Source organism: Leiobunum rupestre, chromosome 8 (genome assembly GCF_980474605.1).
Source record: "Leiobunum rupestre chromosome 8, qqLeiRupe1.1.hap1, whole genome shotgun sequence".
Taxonomy (NCBI): Eukaryota; Metazoa; Arthropoda; class Arachnida; order Opiliones; family Sclerosomatidae; genus Leiobunum; species Leiobunum rupestre.
The window spans coordinates 9,834,234-9,854,125 of NC_143391.1; the positions used below are offsets into that span (position 1 = coordinate 9,834,234).

Consider the following 19,892-nt stretch of genomic DNA (forward strand, 5'->3'; position numbering starts at 1 on the left):
TTTAGATAAGGTAATTCGTAAGCCGGTTTTAAGGGGGAAATTGCTTACAATGTAGGTTCACAGATGTAGATCTAGGCTTGACAACAATCGTGAACAATACGACATTTCTAATTTCTGGTATACGGGGGCACCAAATACCCAGTGAGTTTTTTTAATTATAAAAATTATCGTTTTATACGATTTCTAACCAATGTTGGACGGCTCGCATCTTACGTCAGGGGTGTTGGGGTAGGGGGCAAGGCCGTTCCCAAATATTTCACTAAGATTGACCACTAATATAATGGATCCCTTCAACGTTCTGCTCAGTTCAAATCGTCAAAGGTATGAAGTTTTGTATTCTTAAGTCGCGAGGAATATAGGTTTTTCTAGCGCGCGTGATAAAGCTGTGTCTTGTGACGTAGGAGCAACATTTTAATTAGTTGGGCAAGACTGCTTTTTATTTTATAAAATAAACTATTTTAAACCAATGAACCATGAATGTATTCGTTTCAACCATGAATTAGTACTAGTAAAAGAAACCCAAAAAGGGCTCTCCATGGCAGCGGCAAAATTCGTCCCAACTTGCAATGTGGCCTAAAAATTCCATTTTGGTGTTTACTTAGAGGATCCGATGAGTCCGCAGCGACGCGGGGTGGACAACATAGTTTTTAAATTTGCGTTCAACTATAAATATGTGCGGAACATAATTGGTGCGACACCGAAGATGATTTAAAATTTAAGATATATTATTTAGTGAGATGTTCATTCATTATATTTATTAATTTTTCACTCAATAAATATGTGTTTGATTGCAACAGCTCCGGACTGTTTTTTAAACATCTCTTCATCAATTCTTGTAGCAAACATTTAACAATACTGTTAAAATTAAAAAATAAACTTTTTCAGACACGGTTGGAGGATTAAATGTCAATTTTCTATGTGAATTCCATTATAGCTTGGAAGCGATTCATCCTACGGACTTGCGGCTGGTCTCATTCGATTCAGGACTTAGTGGTACGTAAAACGGGTACATTATGGTGGTCCGGAGAGCAATGTTTAGACAATGTTGAATGTGTAAATGCCATTTTTAGAACTTTTTGAAAAAAGTAAATATTTCGTTATAACTCCGAAACTATTAGTCCAAGCGACCCGCGGTGGGTCACATTCGACTCAGCGTGAAAACTACCATCTGGCACAACACCCCACACGGTCCACCTAAAAACTATGTTGTCCACCCCGCATCGGATCCTCAAAGTAGACACAAAAATGGAATTTTTAGGCCACATTGCAAGTTGGGACGAATTTTCCCGCGGTATAACCCTCTTTTGCCCGTACTAAATTTCGAACTGCATTAGGTAGTCTGGTCTCAGTCGCTAGGATGGGAGGGGCTTAGTTATTATGACGCTCAAAAATTGTATTTAAGGGCAACGTTTTGAAACTTGACTAGCTTTCAGTGCCAAGGGTTAGCGCGAAATTTAGTTTCTAAAATTTTAATACACATCATTTTTATTGAACGAAAATAGGTAAGAATATTAATAGTACAGGTATTTATCTAAGAATCACGAGTCATTTTCTTCGCCGGTTAAATCTCGCAATCCCGGAAACGTTTTGTGGATCGAGTCAACAACCAACGCCTGTTTCCTGATTGGCGTAAAGGGAGTATAACCCTACGTGTTTGGTAGCGTGCACTAAGCTTACTCAAAAATCCACACGAGGCGCTACGGTGAAATAGTAGGATGATTTCCAGATAAAACCTCTATAGCACGCCGGGAGTAGTGGCTCACTCCTGTAATCCCAGGCGTCCGGGAGGCAGAGTTTGTGGATGGTCGTGTGAGGACGACTACCAATTCCCCAACGGGTGGCCGGAATACTTCCGCCACGGGTGTCCCCACCCCTGTCCCCACGTGCTTAATTCGTGGAAGGCGAAAAAGAAGCTCAATTTGGGCTACTCTGTGGTTGGAGTCAAAAGTTATGTGTATCTTCCAAGATGCTTTAAGTGCATGAAGATTGGACACATAGAAGGTGGGTGCATTGAGAATAGAAGGTATTGTTCCCTATGCTCAGAGGATCACAGCTACAAGGATTGTAAGAGTGATCTTAAAACTTGCAGAAACTGTGCCCTGAGTAATAGGGACAAGAATACCAAACACAACACTGCGCATTCAGCCCTGGATGGCCAGTGTCCTGTGTATAAGAAGGAGTTGGAGTTTCTAAAGAGTAGAACCAACTATGGAGGTGAGTAGGAAGCTAAGCTGTCTGCAGGTCAATTTAGGCAAGGGCAAAACTGCAACCTCTGCGCTTAGGCAGTCTTGCCAGGAAGGCTCTATAGACATTGCCTTACTACAGGAACCATATGCAATTAACGGTCGGGTAATAGGTTTACCCATGGGAACAAGGATCGTATGTTCCCAGGACAATCCAAAGGCAGCTGTAGCTGTCTTCAACCCTCAGGCACAAGTGATCGTGCTCTACGAAGACTCTCACATGGTTGTGGTGGACGTGCTTTTGGGGAATCTAAGCTTATGCCTGTTCTCTATTTACATACCACCAAATGATGACATTGAATTCCATATCGATAAGATTGCGAATCAATTGGAAGTACAGAGTGGAAAAAAGGTTATCTTGTGTGGTGACTTTAACGCCCATCACGCGCTTTGGGGATCAAAGCATCACGATGAGAGGGGTAGGTTGTTAATCGACTTGTTCAACTCGTTTGATTTGAATGTCGAGAACGATCCGGGTAGTGGCCCGACGTTCTGGACCGTTAATGGTAAGAGTTGGGTGGATCTTACGGTATCCAGTATGGCAATTGCGAGTAGAGTAATTGAATGGCGTGTCAGCAACGAGGAAACATGCAGTGATCACAAATACATTTTCTTTGAAATTGGTGATCTTGTCCTGGAGAATGATTCGAATGCAATTCGTGTCAAGGATATCGATCTTGAAAGGTTACAAGATATTATCGTGCCTGACTTGGAGAGGTTGATGGAGTCTCCACTCAACAATGAGGTTGAGGTCGAGGCATGCGCGGTGGAGATTAATAATCTCATTATTGAGCGTTCGAAAGAATGTTCAAGGTTGCGTAAGAATAAGGGGTACAAGTCCACTCCCTGGTGGACGAGCGAACTCAGTGAGAAGAGGAAGGAGTTACGAACGCTCAGGAGGAGGTTCCAAAGAACCAGGGACCATGCAGCCCGGGAGGCGCTAAAGGTCGAGTACCGTCGTGAGTCAAAAAGCTATAAAGCACTTATAGCGGACTCAAAGCTTAAGTCCTGGCAGGATTTCTGCACTAGGGTTTCAAGGGAGGATCCTTTCTCCCTACCCTATAAGTTGGCCACAAAGAAGGTCAAATGTAAGAATGCATTAAATTGCATCAAGAAACCAAATGGTTCTTTGACCTCAGGTATTGAGGAGACGTGGTCTACTCTGATGGATACTCTTTTTAAAGAGGACTCCTTAAATGATGATGAGGAGGTTCATACGACAATAAGGGAGTCATTGCACGAAGACTTCATGAGTCAGAATGATGAGCCATTTACGAGTGATGAGGTCTTGGAGACTATCAACTCTTTTAAGAAGGGCAAGGCTCCTGGTGAGGATGGTATCACCATCGAGCTCTTCAAGATATTTTTCTTAGCTTGCCCAGCGTTGTTTGTCAGGCTTTTCAACACTTGCCTCAGTATGGGATACTTCCCAAAACTTTGGAAGGTTGCTAAGTTAGTTTTTCTTTATAAAGAAGGCAGAGACAGGCAGGACGCTAAGGCCTACAGGCCAATCTCGCTTCTTCCGGTGGTAGGGAAGGTGCTTGATAAGCTGTTGTCAAGAAGGTTGTATTACTTTCTCCACAGCAACAAATTGCTTAGCGATAAGCAATTTGGGTTTAGACATAGTCGATCCACGACTCACTGTCTAACCAATATGGTGAACCAAATCAGGGATAACAAAGAAAATAATTGTCACACCAGTCTGATATCTCTAGATATCGAGGGTGCTTTTGACAATGTGTGGATTCCAGGAATCCTACACGGTTTAAGGAACTTTAAGTGTCCGAAGAACATATATGAGACATATGTTAACTATCTAAAGGATAGAGTTGCAGTGGTGAGGGCAGGTAGTACCTGTGTACGGAGAGTACTGACCCGCGGCTGCCCTCAGGGTTCATGCAGTGGACCTCTGCTATTCAATGTGGTTATGGATAGCGCACTGAGGATTGAGTATCCAGAGGATTCTCTAATCCAAGCCTTCGCGGATGACTTGCAGTCATTATTTTGGGGCACGTCCAGGCGTGCTCTCGAAACCACGGGTAAGGTGATCGTGGATAAATTGACTAAGTGGAGCCAAGTCTATAAGCTGAGTTTTTCCATTAAAAAGTCGGCGGCTATCACCTTCGCCGCAAAATCCATAATGAAAAGGCTCCCAATCTATAAGATGGGAGCCGTCAACATTGCAAATGTTGACAAGTTGAAAGTTGTCGGTGTCACCATCGACAGCAAGCTTACCTTTCTTCCTCATCTCGAGGAAGTAAGTGTCCGGGTGACGAAGCTGGTGCAAAGCATTGCTTGTTTTGCAAAGGTTGAGTGGGGCCTCGACCATAAAGCGTTAAGGACTATCTACAATGGGTGTATTGTGAGAGTAGTGGCTTACGCTTGCGGTGCTTGGTGGAAGAGCACGCAAAATAGTGTGATGGTGAGGAAGTTGAGCTCAATTCAGAGAATTGCGGCCCTTCGTATTACTTGTGCTTACCGGACTGTCTCGAGCGATGCGCTGCGGATCCTTGCTGGTATTCAACCGTTAGACCTGGTGGTGAGTCAGGAAGCTGCTGTGTTCAGGTCCTTTTCTTTTAGGGAAGACAGTAAGCATTGTGGGGTGGAGTTACGTGGTGGTAACTACCTCTACCCAGGCGACCCATGGGAGGACCACCCAGCGGTCAGTAGCAGTATAAACATCACAGAGCAACTACCCAATGGCAATGGGATAGAGGTGTTTACTGACGGTTCGTTATCCGGTCGGGGTGCCGGAGTGGCATTTGCTGTGTACAGAGATGGTGTGGAAGTGTACAATGAGGTCACTCGCATTAATGGTAAGGTGGATGCGTTTTCTCTTGAGCTGTTAGCAATACACGAGGGTATTTGCTGGTTAAGGACGCATGGTCAACGTCCTGGTGATGGTGCAACGGTTTTTACAGATTGTCTTTTTGCTATTAACGCATTAAGCAATCATAAAAACAATCATGGTTTATGCCATGATATCCGTAAGGTGTTAAAACGGATGGAGACTCAAGTCAACTTTACTTGGATAAAGTCGCACACTGGGTGTGTAGGGAATGAAAGGGCTGACTTTCTTGCAAAATCAGCAACCGATCTTCCCGAGGAGAAGGAGATGAAGCCAACTAAGTTGGTGATTAAAAGGTGGCTCAATGAGGTGACGACTCAAAGGTGGCAGGAGTCATGGGATGAGAGTGAGAAGGGAAAGGTAACTAAGAGGTACTTTCCTAAGGTCAATGGTAGCTTCAACACGAATTACTATTTGACGCAAATCCTAAGTGGACATGGTAAGTTCCCACTCTACCTGTTCAACTTGGGTCATATTGCATCGCCCAAATGCATATGCGGTGCTCTGGAAGCAGACTCAGAGCACTATGTTCGTAATTGTCCTAGAACGAACCATTTGTTAAGGAGACCAATCTGCGAGAATGGTCTCCACAATCTGGATAACGAAACGATCAGCGATCTTGAACGCGTAATGCGTTATATCGTTGTGAATTTTGACGAACTCACGAGTGAGTCGTGAGTAGGAGATGCAGGTATACGGGTGTATACCGTTGTGTGTATGTGATTTAGGAAGCATTTCCTATCTTTGTATACAGGTCGACGGCTCGGCCGGGACAGATGATGAGTAACCCCTGTAATGCTTTGGCGGTGCACGGGGTATATAAATACAACAATCTGATGTCCCCACGTATCCCCCCGTTGGCGTGGCCGTTACACATATCTCGCCCTGATTAATCAGATGGTGTTTCGCCGGGCTCGCGGTCTTCTCAGACTCAATCAGCCCTTTCTTCCTTGAATAAAAAAAAAAACCTCTATAGCACGCTGTTAATGACCTATACTTTATACTAGAAATCTACTTGTATATTTGGGTTTAAGGTCATAACCCTACTGATTTCCCCGTTATATTTTTAAACAAAAGCATCGTAAGTAGTTAATTAACTATATCTCAATGATTACGTAAATAGTTAAGTCATAAACGTGCTATATTTTGAAATATATTTTCTTCTTGTAGTTTTCCCTAACTATCTATTAAATATCGACTTGATCCGCATTCAGTAACAAAATTCGTGGTAAAAAATTCTTATTTACTATCCCAAAAACATTCCTATGAGTTCTTATCTTACGCGCCTGGGAGGAATGGAAAACTTTCCCCCCTAAATTAGGATAAAGATATACTCCTTTTAAGTGGTCATAGTTGAAATTAATACATTCATGATATGACTAACATATTTATTACATTTAAAACACAGAACTTAGTTCCTTTCCAATTAAGCCATCGGTAAATTGGAATTTACAGATGTATTCTTAAGCCGGTTCAAAAGCTCACATTTTAATAAAATAAATAAACTGGATACTTCCAATAATTTGATGATCTGAGTTATGTATTAAGTTTTTTTATTAATATTAGTTTTTATGAAGTTATGTTTGTTACTTTTGTGTTAGTTATAACCTTAAATCAATCTAAAAATATACAAAGACAAAAAAGTCTTTGCCCATTTATGCCCATGGTTTTTAGTTGTGTTGCCCCCTACCACTTCTCAAACATTTCTGTACGGATCTGTTTTGTGTGTAAGACGGAAGTCTCATAACCCTTTGAAAACGGGTTGTATCCTGCGGAAAATCCAGCGCCTATCAACGCTTTTCAGTTGAATTACAAGGGTTACTGTAAATCCCATTTTACACGTGTGTTGTCGCTTTCCCTTATCTCTCAAAACAGAAAAATCCGGTAGCAAATCTCATTATGAAATCACAGGGTTTTTCCACGCGTTGCTGTCATCTAGGAGCAACAAACACTGCACCCCACACAAGGAGAACGCAACCCGTCAAAAGTCGTGCATTTTCTTGTGTACGTTTTTCATTGGCTAGACGCTTTAGCGCCTGCTGCCGTCGGAAGGGGAAAATTCGGAAATTTTCTTCCCCCCCGCCCGTAAAACGTTCAGCGTAAAGGCTCGTGACGCTCGTCCAATGAAATTCGTACACAACCCTTCGTAAGCGTGTTTAAAGGCTAGCTGCGTTCTCCTTGTGTTTGTTGCTCCTAGCTGTCATATTGTTTTCTAAAAGGATTTGAAATAATAATTAAAGAAAATTTAAACATCCGTTTCCTAGGCTGATTATTTCACTTATCTAGCCAAGACTAACTTCGGAAAGCTACCCCAGATATAAAAATCCAACAGCTGCATTCGCTTCTAGCCTATTGAACGTTTCGTGTCGAAAGTCCCTGTTGCTCGCTATCCAGTTAATCTTCAATTCATTTCTAAAATGAAATTACTTTTAGTGTCCGCTATTTTGATCGTATGCGTGTATGGGTAAGTACCCGTTGTACACGATTAAGATAACCTTTCGCGAAATTGAAATAATGCATTTTTACAGGACACTGAGTACCAGCCCTATGAAATGTGACGGATGTGACCCAGAACAGTGTTTAGATAAATCTTGCGAATGTGGTAGTTACAAGGACGAATGTAATTGCTGCGACCGCTGTTTCAAAGTGAGCTACTTATTTATTATTTACTGGGCTATATATAGAACCGAAGAATTAAAGTATGATTTTGGCACTGATATCCGGTTTTTATGTTGATTTTGAGAGTTAGCAGGTGGTCTAATGCCTTTTTCTTTGAATTTCTCCGAAATTGTTCTGAACTACCACTCGTATATAAAACAATTTCGCTTAGGATCTTAAGGGGGAAGACTACAGTGGCCATTGTCTACTTTCGTGCTATTTCAAGCTGAACTCTTTTAATTTTGTATTTTAACTTATAAAATTAATATTTAAGTGTAGGACAGCCTCTTGTTTAGTGCTTAAAATAATTTTGAAAATCTTAAATTTAAAAGTAATTAAGTTATTACGTTTTAATTCGGACCCCCGGAGCTAAAACTACCCTTTAGTTAGGACCTTATATCTCGTTAACTATTAATATTAGAATTATCAAAATTATTTTAAGCACTAGAGGAAGGTTCAGCCTAATAAGAAAAATATAATTCAATTATGTAATTGTGAAAACATAAACGTTCAGCTTGAACGAAAAAGATGCTTTTACCGTATTCTTCCCCCTTAAATTATGTAAGGGGCGGATCACAAAGTTTGCCTCAGTACGCTTAGATAACGTGAAGAGTACGCGCAGTAAGACTATACGAAGTATGCAGATTACGTACTCATTAAGGATAGCTTGTATACATATTATTATAACACGTGGAGTGATCAGCAGCCCCTGAAAGCAATTTCGACTATGACAAACGCTATGTTTTTAAAAGCAGTTTTTCGGGGAAATTATGAAATAAAGTCATATGAAATTTTTTATAATCTTTCTCAGACGATAACCCAATGAGACACGCGTCGACTGTCGGAGCAATCGAACCAACCCAAAGAAAAAATGTCATAAAATTAAATATTCTATCAATAGTTACGCATTACGCACTATTATGCATTGACCCTACTTTTAGAACTGATTTCTCATGCAGATTTTGTTATTTTCAAAGTGATTTCACTTTTTACGAATTTCCGACCCTTCGGAGAGAACCCAATCTAGGAGTATATATACATCCTCCTAGATCCAATATGTCCGCTTAAAACGCGTATACGAAGCTTATCTGCATTTGTTTTTTTATACTGAGGTTTTTATCACTTTTATAGTGCCCCGGGGAGGAATGCAATTATTTTGCTGGCGAAAGGTGCATGGACGATAATCCATGCATTCCACCAGATGGTATGACTGTTCCTGAAACCATGATGGCGGGTAGAAACGGAATTTGCCCCGCAACATCCAATTCAGAGGAAGATAGTTCCGAAGAAAACCAAGAAAATGAGTAGACATTTCATAAGTAATAAGCTTATGATTTCGCAAGTTTTGTAAATTTCATAATAAAAAAAAATCAATAATAAAAGAATTTGTTTGTGATTTTATTTTGATTTAATTAACGTTTCCCGCAAATAGTGCCATATTTACATTCGGATATTTTCCTCCCTAATTGGCACATGTCAGTGTCTCCGCAAATTTCGTCTTTGCACTACCAATGATTTAATATTTTATGCGAAATTTAATATACATTTTATGAGACGGATGTACAAAATTTAAGAATACCTTGTAACATTTTTCGCAAATATCACAACGAACTCCGTAACTTCCACACATACATTTGGGCTGTTCACCACGCTGGTCACAGTTATCATAAGTCAAGAGACGGCATGCCGGATCACTTGTTGCGTGCCTTAAAATAAATGGCTTAAGCTATAGCAAATCAAACTATACAATGGAAACTTACAATAGCATCAAGACGTTGAAGAATAGTATTATACATATTGCGAATTCTACCTTCGAGGAGGACATATTTATAATATAACGCAGTTCGCGATTTCGAATGTTGTGAGTCAATGGATTTAAGTTGACGGAATGGAAGGCTGACGTCAGATGTTTGATACGCGCAGCTGCGGAATTAATTTCGGGAGCATTGAACTAGGCCAATTGTCATTTCTAAATTTTGTCATTATTTTGGTAAATAGTAATTTTTTTGATAATTTAAATAAGTAATAATATAAGTAAGTATATAATAATTTTCTTAATTAATGAAATTATTCGTTTGTGACATCGTTATGATGTACGCCAAGAAGCTAAGAAGAGACTCTCCACTTACGTTCATCGGGATAATTCTCCACAATCCGTGAGAATCTGCTAAAACGTGTCACTACTGCGAATGGTTTGTTCACTTGATGGCGGCTAGCCGTAAATCTGTTCTATGGCTAGCAGCGGCGTAGCTAGAAATCCTTCAAGGTAGGGGTTCAAACTATGTAAAATAACTGAGAGGGGTCGAGAATAGGGTGACATTTTATTACAGCCAAAGTTACAACCAAGGCGAGGGGGTTTGGAAACGTAAACCCACCCCTTGTCTACGCCACTAATGGCTAGGCCTTTGATACTTAAGTATATTATTGAATAATTTTTAACAATAATATTCACGACCGAAAACTATCGCAACGCCCCCTTTGGTTTTCAATTGAAACCTAGATAGGTAGCGGCTAAAGCAGACGCTATTAGTTTTTCCTCATCGTTATTCGTAAAATGACTTTAAAAATAATGATACTTGCATTATAATATAATTTTTACATCTTTTGATAAGTTTATTTAAAAAAAAACGTTCTTATGACTTTTTAATTTGGCTGTAGCAGACCATGGCCATGGGCAGACGCTAGATCATAGTTGCTAGTCGCTACCTCGGAGAAGGTAGCGCCGTTACGCCACCTAGACTCGTTTTCGTCGCAAATACAATGATAGATATATATTATAATCAGGAAACTATATAGGTATACACTTGGAATGTCTAGGGAAGATTTTTACGGCCGTGATGAAGCTCGTAGAAACGGGCGTGTCTTAAAGCGGGAAAACTCACGAGAAAAACTCGCGCCTCGCTACCCTAATTCGACGAAAACTCGTCATTAAGCCTAGTCATGGTTATTATTATTATAACCATACAAATACCTGAAATTAGGTATCACTAAACTTCTTTCGCGAAGAACATAATAATTACTTCAAAATATGAAATACGATAACAAATTGAGGTCTTCAAATCCGTCATTTTATAAGCCTTTTTTTGCGCGGGAAGATCGCCTATTTGTTACCATGACGACGCATTCTTTTCGCGTCAAACCTCGATCCAATGAATTTGAAATGTCGTGTTACGTCTTACACTTGACGTAGTTAAGGCAAGCCCCGCCTTTTTCTCGACGCGCTTTCGTATCACCGTCCCAATGCAATGGAACCTTAGACATTCCAATTGTATATAATAATAATTTTATTAGTCAGGAAAAGAAAGTGAAATACACTTTTTGAGCCCTGAAACACGAAATATACAAACAAGAGAAAACAATATGAAGGAAAGTGACATACAATATGGGTATACAGCAGATAGGAAAGTATATACAGCAGATAGAAGATTATATAGATAGATATATATATATATATATGTATATATATATGTATATATATATAAACATTTTTGTTTATTTATTTATTTACCAGCCACAAAACTTATTAAGGCGGGTCTTGAACGCTGAGGCTGAGGATTTAACCTTCACAATTGTCGCGAGCTGATTCCAATCATTTACAACCCGTTGAGTGAAAAACATTTGCAGCGCTTTTTGACAATTGTGGGGGCTTTGCGCCCAGACCATTTGACATAAAAAAACTCGTTATATTGGACATTGTAGAGACCATGAATAATTTTGAACGTCTCAATGAGATCATTTCTTGCACGCCGGTCCTTAAGGGACATTAAATTTAAGCGTTTCAGGCGCTCTTCATAAGAAAGAGTACGCATGCCATTAACCAATTTCCTGGCTTTTTTTGTACTCTCTCGATATGCTCAATATCTTTGACTAGATGGGGCGACCAAATACTCGAGCAGTATTCGAGATGAGGGCGAATATATACATTGTACAATATTGTAAACGACTTAACACTGAAATGCGAAAAGGAACGCCGTAATAAATAAAGAGCGCGCATACCACGAGCAGCGGCAGCACGACTATAGATACCTCTATCAAGTGTTTCCTTTTAACAGGGTAGCTTTTTTCGACTTTTTAATACTTGACAAAAACACCACGTTTTGTTTACAGGTGAAAAGTTTCCATTATTTCAACAAGCACTCTGTAAACAGTAACTTGCAGGTCCTGGCTCTCGGATATATTACTTCTTGGAGTTTCCACGAAGATTTTTTATTTAAGCGCCTATTACTCTTACCATATGTAACATATTATAATTACTCATAAGTATGCTACTGTACCTTTATTCATTCAAAAATCTTCACTAGCGGATTGTTTCAACCACGAACCAGTAAAAAAGGTGGACTACGTTAGATTTTAACCTTTTTATTCATCCCAGTAATTTTGCGAGTCACACTATTGGCTACTAACATATGTATTTAAGCCAATGGAAAACCTCTAAATTTTTGGTGTGGGAATTTTAGTCAGCCCAAAGTAGCTTTGTTGAAATTCATAAGCTTGCTCGGTTTGTGCGGTTGAAGTTAAATAATGAGTAGTTTAGAAAAAGAAAACGTTGGGGAAAATGACCAACACGGTTCTGTTCAGTGATAGCTTTCCGAAAATAGAACTAGTCGTCGAAGTGGGATATTCCAACAGCGTTAGCCTAGAAGAGTTAGGCCTAGCCTCCAAAGAATCTGCAATGACTCCAACCTTGTAGATGCCCCAGAAAAGCTCAACCTGAATTTCAACTATTTTTTCCAATAAACCTGCTTCTTTCATTTGACAATGCAAATTTATTATACAGCCTGAGTCTCCAAAAACTTCATTAATTTGCATATTAATTGCATTAGCAGAAGTTGACAGTATATTGTAGTTCATTTTAGCTCCTAAGCCTTGGTTGTTCAAACTAGTTTGTTTAATAAAATAATGGCCGTCGGTTTATCAGACGTAGAGCTAATTGCGCGGGTGGGGTGCATTTGGCCGACTCCTCATTTGACCGACTGCTCATATGTCCGAATGCCCATTTGGCCGACAGCTCATTTGGTCGCCGTTTCATTCGGACAAATGAGCGGACCATATGGCCGACTACTCATTGGGCTGACTACTCATTTGGCCGACTGCTCATTGGACCGACTACTCATTTGGCCGACTACTCATTGGACCGACAGGGCTGTCTTTAACCTATTGGAGGCCCTGGGCACATTAGGATAATGGGGCCCCTATGACCGTGACAGAGCACTATTTTGTTAGAATATATTTTTTCGAAATAAATATGTTTTTCGGTAATAAATATCGGTTATCGTTTGATGACCTGGCAGGAACTAGGGGGCGCCTATCGATCGCATGGCCCTGGGCACGTGCCTAGAGTGCCCAGTGGGAAAGAGGGGCCTGTGGACCGACTGCTCATTGGACCGACTGCTAATTTGGCCGATAGCTCAGTCGGTCAGATGAACGGCTCATTTGACCGACTGTTATACTATAGCCTGTCCTATACTTTGTCTTTAGTGTTAGGTTGACTTATAGAACGGGCAATGTATTCAAAGTATTGGCGCCTGACGGCGCCGCGCACTCACTTCGCTCGAGCGCTGGGGGCCGGACCGGCTCCTCCCCAGCCCCGTTCTTTATAACCAAGCTGGGCCTTCTAAAACGCGACCAAGAGGACAGTACCTAGCTATAAACGCGCCTAGTATCTTTCAACCGCCAAATGAGCAGTCGGCCAAATGAGTAGTCGGCCAAATGAGTAGTCGGCTAAATGAGCAGTCGGCTAAATGAGCAGTCAGCTAGATGATCAGTCGGCTAAATGAGCAGTCGGGTAAATGAGCAGTCGGATATATGAGCAGTCAGCTAAATGAGCAGTCGGCCAAATGAGCAGTCGGACGAATGAGCAGTCGGACAAATGAGCAGTCGGACAAATGAGCAGTCGGCTAAATGAGCAGTCGGCCAAATGAGCAGTCCATTTGGCCGAATGGACAGTCGGCGTAACGTGTATTTTGTGGTCGGCCAAATGAGCAGTCGCCCAAACGAAACTCTCCCAATTGCGCGACGGCATAATCGGCATTTGAGATTCGATGACGTCAAATATTACGTACGGTACGGATGACGCAATATCTGGGAAACAAACCGTTAATGACATACTTATGAGTAATTATGTTACATATGCTCTTACAAGATTTAATACTACAGCATATTGAACCATTGCTTAACTTTCAATAAAAAACCGCGTTTTAAAATTTAAAAAAAAACCGCTTTCTCGTGTGTCAATAAAACGCGTTTAGCTTTTCTTTTACGAACCTTGAGCGACGAGCAGCTGCTAGTGACCGCCATTTTATTTGGGGGGGGGGGGGACACAATAACGAGTATGGATATAGTTGGTTGATTTGTTTTGGTATTTTTGGATAGTTGTTAGTTAGACGCGGTGGGGATGGCGCTACTGTCGTACGCCAACCATCTAAAAGCCCAGACGCTACGGTTCTAATCGGCTCACACTGAAATATTATAAAAATCGTTTTTGTTATTTCTCCGATTACTATGGAAGAACTAGATCCTATTCGATTGTGAAGTCACTCTTGTCAATAGATTGAAAATTCCTGTCAAGATTTTGAGAAGTGAGAATTCTCTGATTTATCTCTCAGTGGATAATTATTTTCAGCTTCTACACTATACAGTCCATAGAAATCTCATAGGTAACTAGAATGCTACCGTGTAACTGGCAAATGGCCCAAACGCCGTGGCAGACGACGCCAGATCTCAGCCAATCAGAGCTCAAAGAGTGGTTCTGCCAAGAATTTAATGTCACCGGAGAGAATGACGTCAATTATCTCCCGCTATAGTAACGGAACCAAGGAGGATTATTGTCCTCCTTGGCGGAACCACTCTACGGCCTCTCATTGGCTGAAGGTTCAAGGCGAACTGGCGTCAAGCTCGGCCGTAGGCGGCAGCATTCTAGTTACCTATGAGATTTCTATGATACAGTCTACACTCTACAGAGTCTCTGTATTGATTTTAGCAGTCGACGCTTAGAAAACTGTCAAAACAAATCTTGCCACGACGCGAAGTTATTATACTAAATTTTAGATTTTAGTTTATTTTTAATACATGATGAAAATATAGTGAAAAGCAAAATAATTAAAACATAATATTATTGGTAATTGTTTTTTATCATATTTGTTATTAATTTCCCCTGGCCATTGTTCATAATCATCACATAGAATAATCCTTGGTCAAGGAGACGAGTGCGCTAAACCTTTTAGTCGTAATTTTTTTATTAATAATAATTTTAATAACATTTGATAGAAACGATAATTAATGGATTCAAAAGTAGAAATAAAAGATGGGAATGATAATCCAGGTATTGATCTTTCTGGTGAATTAACTACACTGGCTGACCAAAGCCCTCCTGGCAAAAAAGGGTATGTTTCTTTAAGATTACTTTTCAGAGTGTTTAAGTAACATTTATTTTGCTTTAAAGGATAATGCCTTTAGTAATGCCAAATCCAGCAACTAGGGAATGGATACGCTCCCGTCGGCAAAATATTCGTCCTTGGTTAACTTTCTTTGATACAAAAAAGTTCAGAGTTCCTGTTTCCTTTGCCCATTGCACTAAAAGGGTTATGAGAAATGTGGAACATTTTCAGAGCAACTATTTATTTGTTTTTCTTGGTCTTTTGGTCTATTGTATGTAAGTTGATCTCCACTGTATACATTTTTACAAAGACACCAGGCTCATTGTTCTTTTAAAATGTTTACTTTTCTTGAAACTATAGATTGACTTCTCCATTATTGATAGTTGCAATATTTGCATCAATTGGGGCTTGTTACATTATGAAGCTCAAAAATGATCAAGGGAAACTGAAAATCCTTGGTATTTTTTAGTTTTATTTTTATTTTTTCAGTTAAGAATTATTTTTTTCCTAGGTCATCAGTTTAGCCTGGGTCAGCAGTATGCCATAGTAGCTTTGGTTTCCTTCCCTTTATTTTATCTATCAGGAGCTGGCTCCGCGGTATTTTGGGTGTTAGGTAGTTTTAAATTTCATGACAAATTTTCCAGCCTATAGGATTCTTAAACTAAACTAAAATTTTAATACTAGGAGTTTCATTTTTCATAATAATGCTTCACGCAACACTTCATGCCTCTGAGCCTAGTGCTGAAGAGGACTTTTTTGAATTGCAAATGGAACCAGTCTAACAGTGTTTTAGTTTTTTTTAAACATTTGAAATTATCTTAACACTTATTGTTGTACAGGGTTAACTCCTGTGTGTATATTTAAATATTTAGTTTGAGAATTTTAAGTTATATTATTAATATAGCGTTTGTTTATGGTACTGCGTTACGAGTGTATATATATTTGATAAAATAACGTTATTATTTGCCTCAAAAAATGTTTATTTGAAGTTTATTTATCCTAAAATTACTTAGGGAGGGAGAAGGGCAAGTTACAAAAAGTAATTAGAGGTTCATCCGTTAGAAGGCGCTTTTCGTGGGGGATCGCCGTGACCAATAGACGCGCTTTATTTTAGGCTGTTTCCAGCGCCTCTACAAACTTAGCAGTGTACTGGGGCGGTGGTGCTATCAGCGGAAACCGAAATTTAGGGGTCATCGCGTGTCCTCGTGATGGAAATTTAGGCTTAAGTAGATGTGGGATAGATTCCGGTTAGTTGCCATCTTCGCGAAAGTTTTTCAAAAAATATCGTAAAAAGATTTAGGTATAATTGTTGTAAAATACTATACCGCTTTCAAAAGTTTTAATTTTGAAATTGCTTTTAAAGTTAATAGACCTAGTCAGCTGTCACAATCACTATGCGATCTACTTCAAGTAGTAATTCCTGGCCGAAGTGGCAAATAGCGTTAGCAGTTGGGGCTCCTGTGGCTATAGGTTTGACGTATTTATATTTTAAAAAATCGAAACCCAAGACAAATGTGGATATAGACGGTAAAACATACGGATCTTCGAATGATATATCAGTGAAATCTGATGGTGGTAGTAAAGCGTCAAATAAGGAAGAGCTATCAGTATGCCATTTGCAATGAGTACCTTTCATGTTTCTTAATTATTTATTTATGTACAGGATGACCCTTACCATCAAGCAAAAGCTTACAAAAACAAAGGAAATAAACTATTTCGGGCTGCTAAATTTGACAAAGCGATTGAATGTTACACTGAAGCAATAGCTGTATGCCCTTCTGACAAAAAAGAAGATCTATCAACGTTTTACCAGAACCGAGCTGCTGCCCACGAAAATTTGGTGTGTTGCCATTTATGTAAAGATTTTGAAACTTTCAATATAATTTTTTTTTTCACTTTCCAGAAAAATTTCACAGAAGTCATTAGAGACTGCACAAATGCCATTGAACTAAACCAAAAATACACAAAAGCACTTTCCAGGAGAGCAAAGGCATATGAAGCTGTGAATGAATTGCAAAAGTGCCTAGAAGGTTCATCAATTAAATTTTGTGTATCATTAAATTGCTGACAAATTAATATTCTTAGATATCACCGCAGCATGCATTTTAGAAGGTTTCCAAAACCCAGCTTCTTTAGAAATGACTGATAGAGTTTTAAAGAATCAAGGAAAAACAAAAGCGAAAGAAGCTATTAAAGTAATATTTTAATCCAAATTGTTTTGGGAGGCCGTATAAAGAGAGAATGTTTTTAGGATTAACTCTATAAAAATTATGGAAAAATGCATTAAACTTGTTTCAGAATAAGAAATTGTCATTGCCATCAAAACATTTTGTGAAGAATTTTTTCATTTCATTCAGCGAAGATCCAGTCATGAAAGCAGTAGAAAAGTACAAGGAAAAAGGAAAGACTCAAAATCCCTCCGATTTAAGGTTAGAATTATTTTATTATTAAATCAGTTTTAAAAGCACATTAATTTTTTTTGCCTCAATAGTGGTTATCGATTGGTGCTACATTTAATAAGCGAAGAATTGTTTGATGAAGTAATTGGAGCATGCGCTGCAGAAATAGATAGGGAAGGACCAGATATGGCAGAAGCCCTTTTGGTTAAAGGAACATTTATGCTTTTACAAGGGCAAATTGAGACTGCTTTAGAAGTTTTGGAAAAATTGTTGGCACTTGATAGTGTTGATGTTAAAGTAAGCTATATCATCTGTTTTGTAGGGGTGTGCTTCGAGCCCTTAATGAGTTTTAAAATTCTAACGAGTTTCCATTAAAATAAGTTAAATCACTTCATCCACGATTGCTTACTTGTAACACTAATTATTAAGTTAAAGTTGACAAGTTGGAAGAAGAAATATTAACTTTTATTTTCTAACGAAATTAATCAGAAATGAAGAAATCAGTGGCGGCTTAAGAAGGCTGGGTCCCCGGGGCGGCGGCATTGTTTTGTGACACCCCTCCCAGGACCGTGCAGAAGTTTTCACGGGTCCGTCTTCTTCAAGTTTAATCATTCTGATTTGCACCCCCCGCCTCGAGCCCCCCCTCGAGCTTCTCCAATGGCACCCCCTACTGCCCTGGTACCCGGGCGGACCGCCCCCCCCCTTAGGCCGCCACTGGAAGAAATGACAATCGGTGGAGTTCGCATAGTATTTTAACTGAAACCAAAAGTAAAACTTAAAACGACACATGACAATTTGACATCTGTTACATGATCCAATGAAAAACCAGTAGCAGATAAAGTATGACGTCCAATGTTTTTTTATGAGCCCTAATTGGTGGAGAGTTATGACGTAATATTTTTGAAACTCTATAAGAAGAAAGAAAGCTCAAGAAGTTTTTCCATTTTTTGATCAGAGTACTCGAACTCTATTCCAGTAATCAGTTTAAACGAGTGCTGGCATAGCCCTGAAACTTTGTAATACGTAAACTGCTTAACGAATTTTTATCGAGTTTAACCTTGGACAAATTTGGAACTCAAAAGTTAAAAGAGTATCTGGACAAAGCTTAGAGTTTTGAACCAAGTACTCTACACAGAGTACTCAATTTAAGCAAGTACTCGCACACCCCTACTGTTTTGTTATATAATGTGAAGGTTGATTTTTATATTTATATAATTAGGTTAGAGTTAATGCCTTAATTAAGGTGGGAACTCTTAAAGTACATTCCGATCAGATGGACGAAGCTTTGGAATTTTTTAACAATGCAATAGAAATTGATCCTAATAATGCTGATATTTATCTACACAGGGGGCAGGTAAAAATGACCTTTTGCCACATCATGGGCAGCCTTGTTTATTGTTGTACCTTTTCTCTTAGGTTTACTTACTCCTTGACCGGGTTGATGAAACTTTGAGAGACATGGAGAAGAGTTCAGCTCTTAACCCAGACTTTCCTTCAGCTGTAGCTCAAAAATGTTTCATTCAGTATCGATGTGGAATGCGATATAATGACAATAAACAGAGAGACGAGGCCCTAAAAGGCTTTGAAGAGACCCAAAAGAAATTTCCTAAATGTTCAGAGTCTTATTTCCTTTATGCCCAGGTTATTAATACTAGAATATTATAAATTTTAACAAAGTACTCATGGAGTCTGTTTTAAAGGTTCTTTCAGAAAGAGAAGAATTTGAAAAAGCTGAGGAATTTTTCTTAAAAGCTGGCGAACTTGATCCAACGGATCCAAACGTCTATGTTCATCGAGGGTAATCATATCATATTGGGTAAAATATTTTAATAAGATAATTGCTAATATTTCACTTCCTTTTAGAATATTATGGCTACAATGGAAACAAGATATAGAAGGAGCTGTAAAATTATTAAACAAAGCTATAGAGTTAGATGAAAAATGTCAATTTGCTTACGAAACATTAGGGTCCATAGAAGTTCAAAGGCAAGTGATTCTAAGGAAGTTATACTGTGGTTAATACTTAAAAAGCTTTTGACTTTTTAGGGGTCAGTTGCAGAGGGGCTTGGAACTTTTCAAGAAAGCTATTGGCTTAGCGCAAACTGAAAATGAGTTGGCTCATTTATTCAGTCTGCACGATGCGGCAGAGGCTCAAACAAAAGTAGTTGAAAGACTTGGAATACAGATAGGTTATAATGCGGCCAATGAGTAGAATGTGTTAAAAATAATAACTATACTTTTTAAATTCTAATTAATGAATATTAATTCATTGGTATGAAGCGGGGATAGAGAAAAAGCCCGTTAAATATGGCCTAAAATCTTAGTGCATAGGCTTTATATCCCACACCATATTTAAAATAATAAATGT

The 19,892-nt window shown here is 39.2% G+C and overlaps 3 protein-coding genes and 1 long non-coding RNA gene across 10 annotated transcripts; 3 read left to right on the top strand and 1 right to left on the bottom strand.

Annotated features, from left to right (window-relative positions):
- The first annotated feature begins 43 nt into the window (after positions 1 to 43).
- Positions 44 to 9,145, top strand: LOC149932347 (8.6 kDa transglutaminase substrate-like). 3 transcript variants are annotated; one of them, XM_090156166.1, is made up of 6 exons: positions 66 to 141; positions 219 to 321; positions 935 to 993; positions 7,525 to 7,555; positions 7,620 to 7,737; positions 8,881 to 9,145. In XM_090156166.1, exons 2-6 carry the CDS (start codon positions 281 to 283, stop codon positions 9,055 to 9,057), a joined length of 426 nt encoding a protein of 141 aa, XP_090012292.1. In that variant the 5' UTR covers positions 66 to 141; positions 219 to 280; the 3' UTR covers positions 9,058 to 9,145. The 3 variants fall into 3 exon arrangements, with proteins under 3 accessions (XP_090012295.1, XP_090012292.1, XP_090012293.1); XM_090156169.1 differs by lacking the exons at positions 219 to 321; positions 935 to 993 and having other exon boundaries at positions 44 to 141; positions 7,356 to 7,555; XM_090156167.1 differs by lacking the exons at positions 66 to 141; positions 935 to 993 and having other exon boundaries at positions 159 to 321; positions 7,356 to 7,555.
- LOC149932348 (uncharacterized) lies at positions 9,127 to 10,272 on the bottom strand. Of its 2 annotated transcripts, XR_016472876.1 has the most exons (4): positions 9,879 to 10,272; positions 9,510 to 9,672; positions 9,329 to 9,455; positions 9,127 to 9,254 (listed from the first exon to the last, which is right to left on the bottom strand). It is a non-coding gene; the product is annotated as an uncharacterized LOC149932348 (long non-coding RNA). The 2 variants fall into 2 exon arrangements; XR_016472877.1 differs by lacking the exon at positions 9,510 to 9,672 and having other exon boundaries at positions 9,879 to 10,252.
- LOC149932349 (prenylated Rab acceptor protein 1) lies at positions 9,958 to 16,088 on the top strand. Of its 3 annotated transcripts, none has more exons than XM_090156165.1 (6): positions 9,958 to 10,015; positions 15,016 to 15,131; positions 15,191 to 15,400; positions 15,486 to 15,583; positions 15,637 to 15,738; positions 15,810 to 16,088. In XM_090156165.1, the coding sequence occupies exons 2-6, from the start codon at positions 15,028 to 15,030 to the stop codon at positions 15,905 to 15,907; spliced, it is 612 nt and encodes a 203-aa protein (XP_090012291.1). In that variant the 5' UTR covers positions 9,958 to 10,015; positions 15,016 to 15,027; the 3' UTR covers positions 15,908 to 16,088. The 3 variants fall into 3 exon arrangements, with proteins under 3 accessions (XP_090012291.1, XP_090012289.1, XP_090012290.1); XM_090156163.1 differs by lacking the exon at positions 9,958 to 10,015 and adding an exon at positions 14,717 to 14,866; XM_090156164.1 differs by lacking the exon at positions 9,958 to 10,015 and adding an exon at positions 14,873 to 14,954.
- A 166-nt stretch (positions 16,089 to 16,254) lies between these two features.
- On the top strand, positions 16,255 to 19,889 carry LOC149932350 (mitochondrial import receptor subunit TOM70-like). 2 transcript variants are annotated; one of them, XM_090156160.1, is made up of 12 exons: positions 16,255 to 16,425; positions 16,489 to 16,732; positions 16,789 to 16,965; positions 17,029 to 17,155; positions 17,211 to 17,320; positions 17,424 to 17,554; positions 17,617 to 17,821; positions 18,744 to 18,878; positions 18,941 to 19,165; positions 19,225 to 19,322; positions 19,388 to 19,510; positions 19,571 to 19,889. In XM_090156160.1, exons 2-12 carry the CDS (start codon positions 16,520 to 16,522, stop codon positions 19,734 to 19,736), a joined length of 1,710 nt encoding a protein of 569 aa, XP_090012286.1. In that variant the 5' UTR covers positions 16,255 to 16,425; positions 16,489 to 16,519; the 3' UTR covers positions 19,737 to 19,889. The 2 variants fall into 2 exon arrangements, with proteins under 2 accessions (XP_090012286.1, XP_090012287.1); XM_090156161.1 differs by having other exon boundaries at positions 16,255 to 16,732.
- The last annotated feature ends 3 nt before the right edge of the window (positions 19,890 to 19,892 follow it).

What these genes read in the sequence shown, in the direction of transcription:
- LOC149932347 (XM_090156166.1), top strand. Translation starts at nt 281, where the DNA reads ATGGATCCCTTCAACGTTCTGCTCAGTTCAAATCGTCAAAG. An exon ending in CTCAGTTCAAATCGTCAAAG is followed by an intron (nt 322 to 934) that starts GTATGAAGTTTT and finishes ATTCCATTATAG; the next exon opens with CTTGGAAGCGATTCATCCTA. An exon ending in GCTGCGACCGCTGTTTCAAA is followed by an intron (nt 7,738 to 8,880) that starts GTGAGCTACTTA and finishes TCACTTTTATAG; the next exon opens with TGCCCCGGGGAGGAATGCAA.
- LOC149932349 (XM_090156165.1), top strand. Translation starts at nt 15,028, where the DNA reads ATGGATTCAAAAGTAGAAATAAAAGATGGGAATGATAATCCAGGTATT. An exon ending in GGTCTTTTGGTCTATTGTAT is followed by an intron (nt 15,401 to 15,485) that starts GTAAGTTGATCT and finishes TTGAAACTATAG; the next exon opens with ATTGACTTCTCCATTATTGA. An exon ending in CGCGGTATTTTGGGTGTTAG is followed by an intron (nt 15,739 to 15,809) that starts GTAGTTTTAAAT and finishes TTTTAATACTAG; the next exon opens with GAGTTTCATTTTTCATAATA.
- LOC149932350 (XM_090156161.1), top strand. Translation starts at nt 16,520, where the DNA reads ATGCGATCTACTTCAAGTAGTAATTCCTGGCCGAAGTGGCAAATAGCG. An exon ending in TTGATAGTGTTGATGTTAAA is followed by an intron (nt 17,822 to 18,743) that starts GTAAGCTATATC and finishes TTATATAATTAG; the next exon opens with GTTAGAGTTAATGCCTTAAT. An exon ending in GGGTCCATAGAAGTTCAAAG is followed by an intron (nt 19,511 to 19,570) that starts GCAAGTGATTCT and finishes TTGACTTTTTAG; the next exon opens with GGGTCAGTTGCAGAGGGGCT.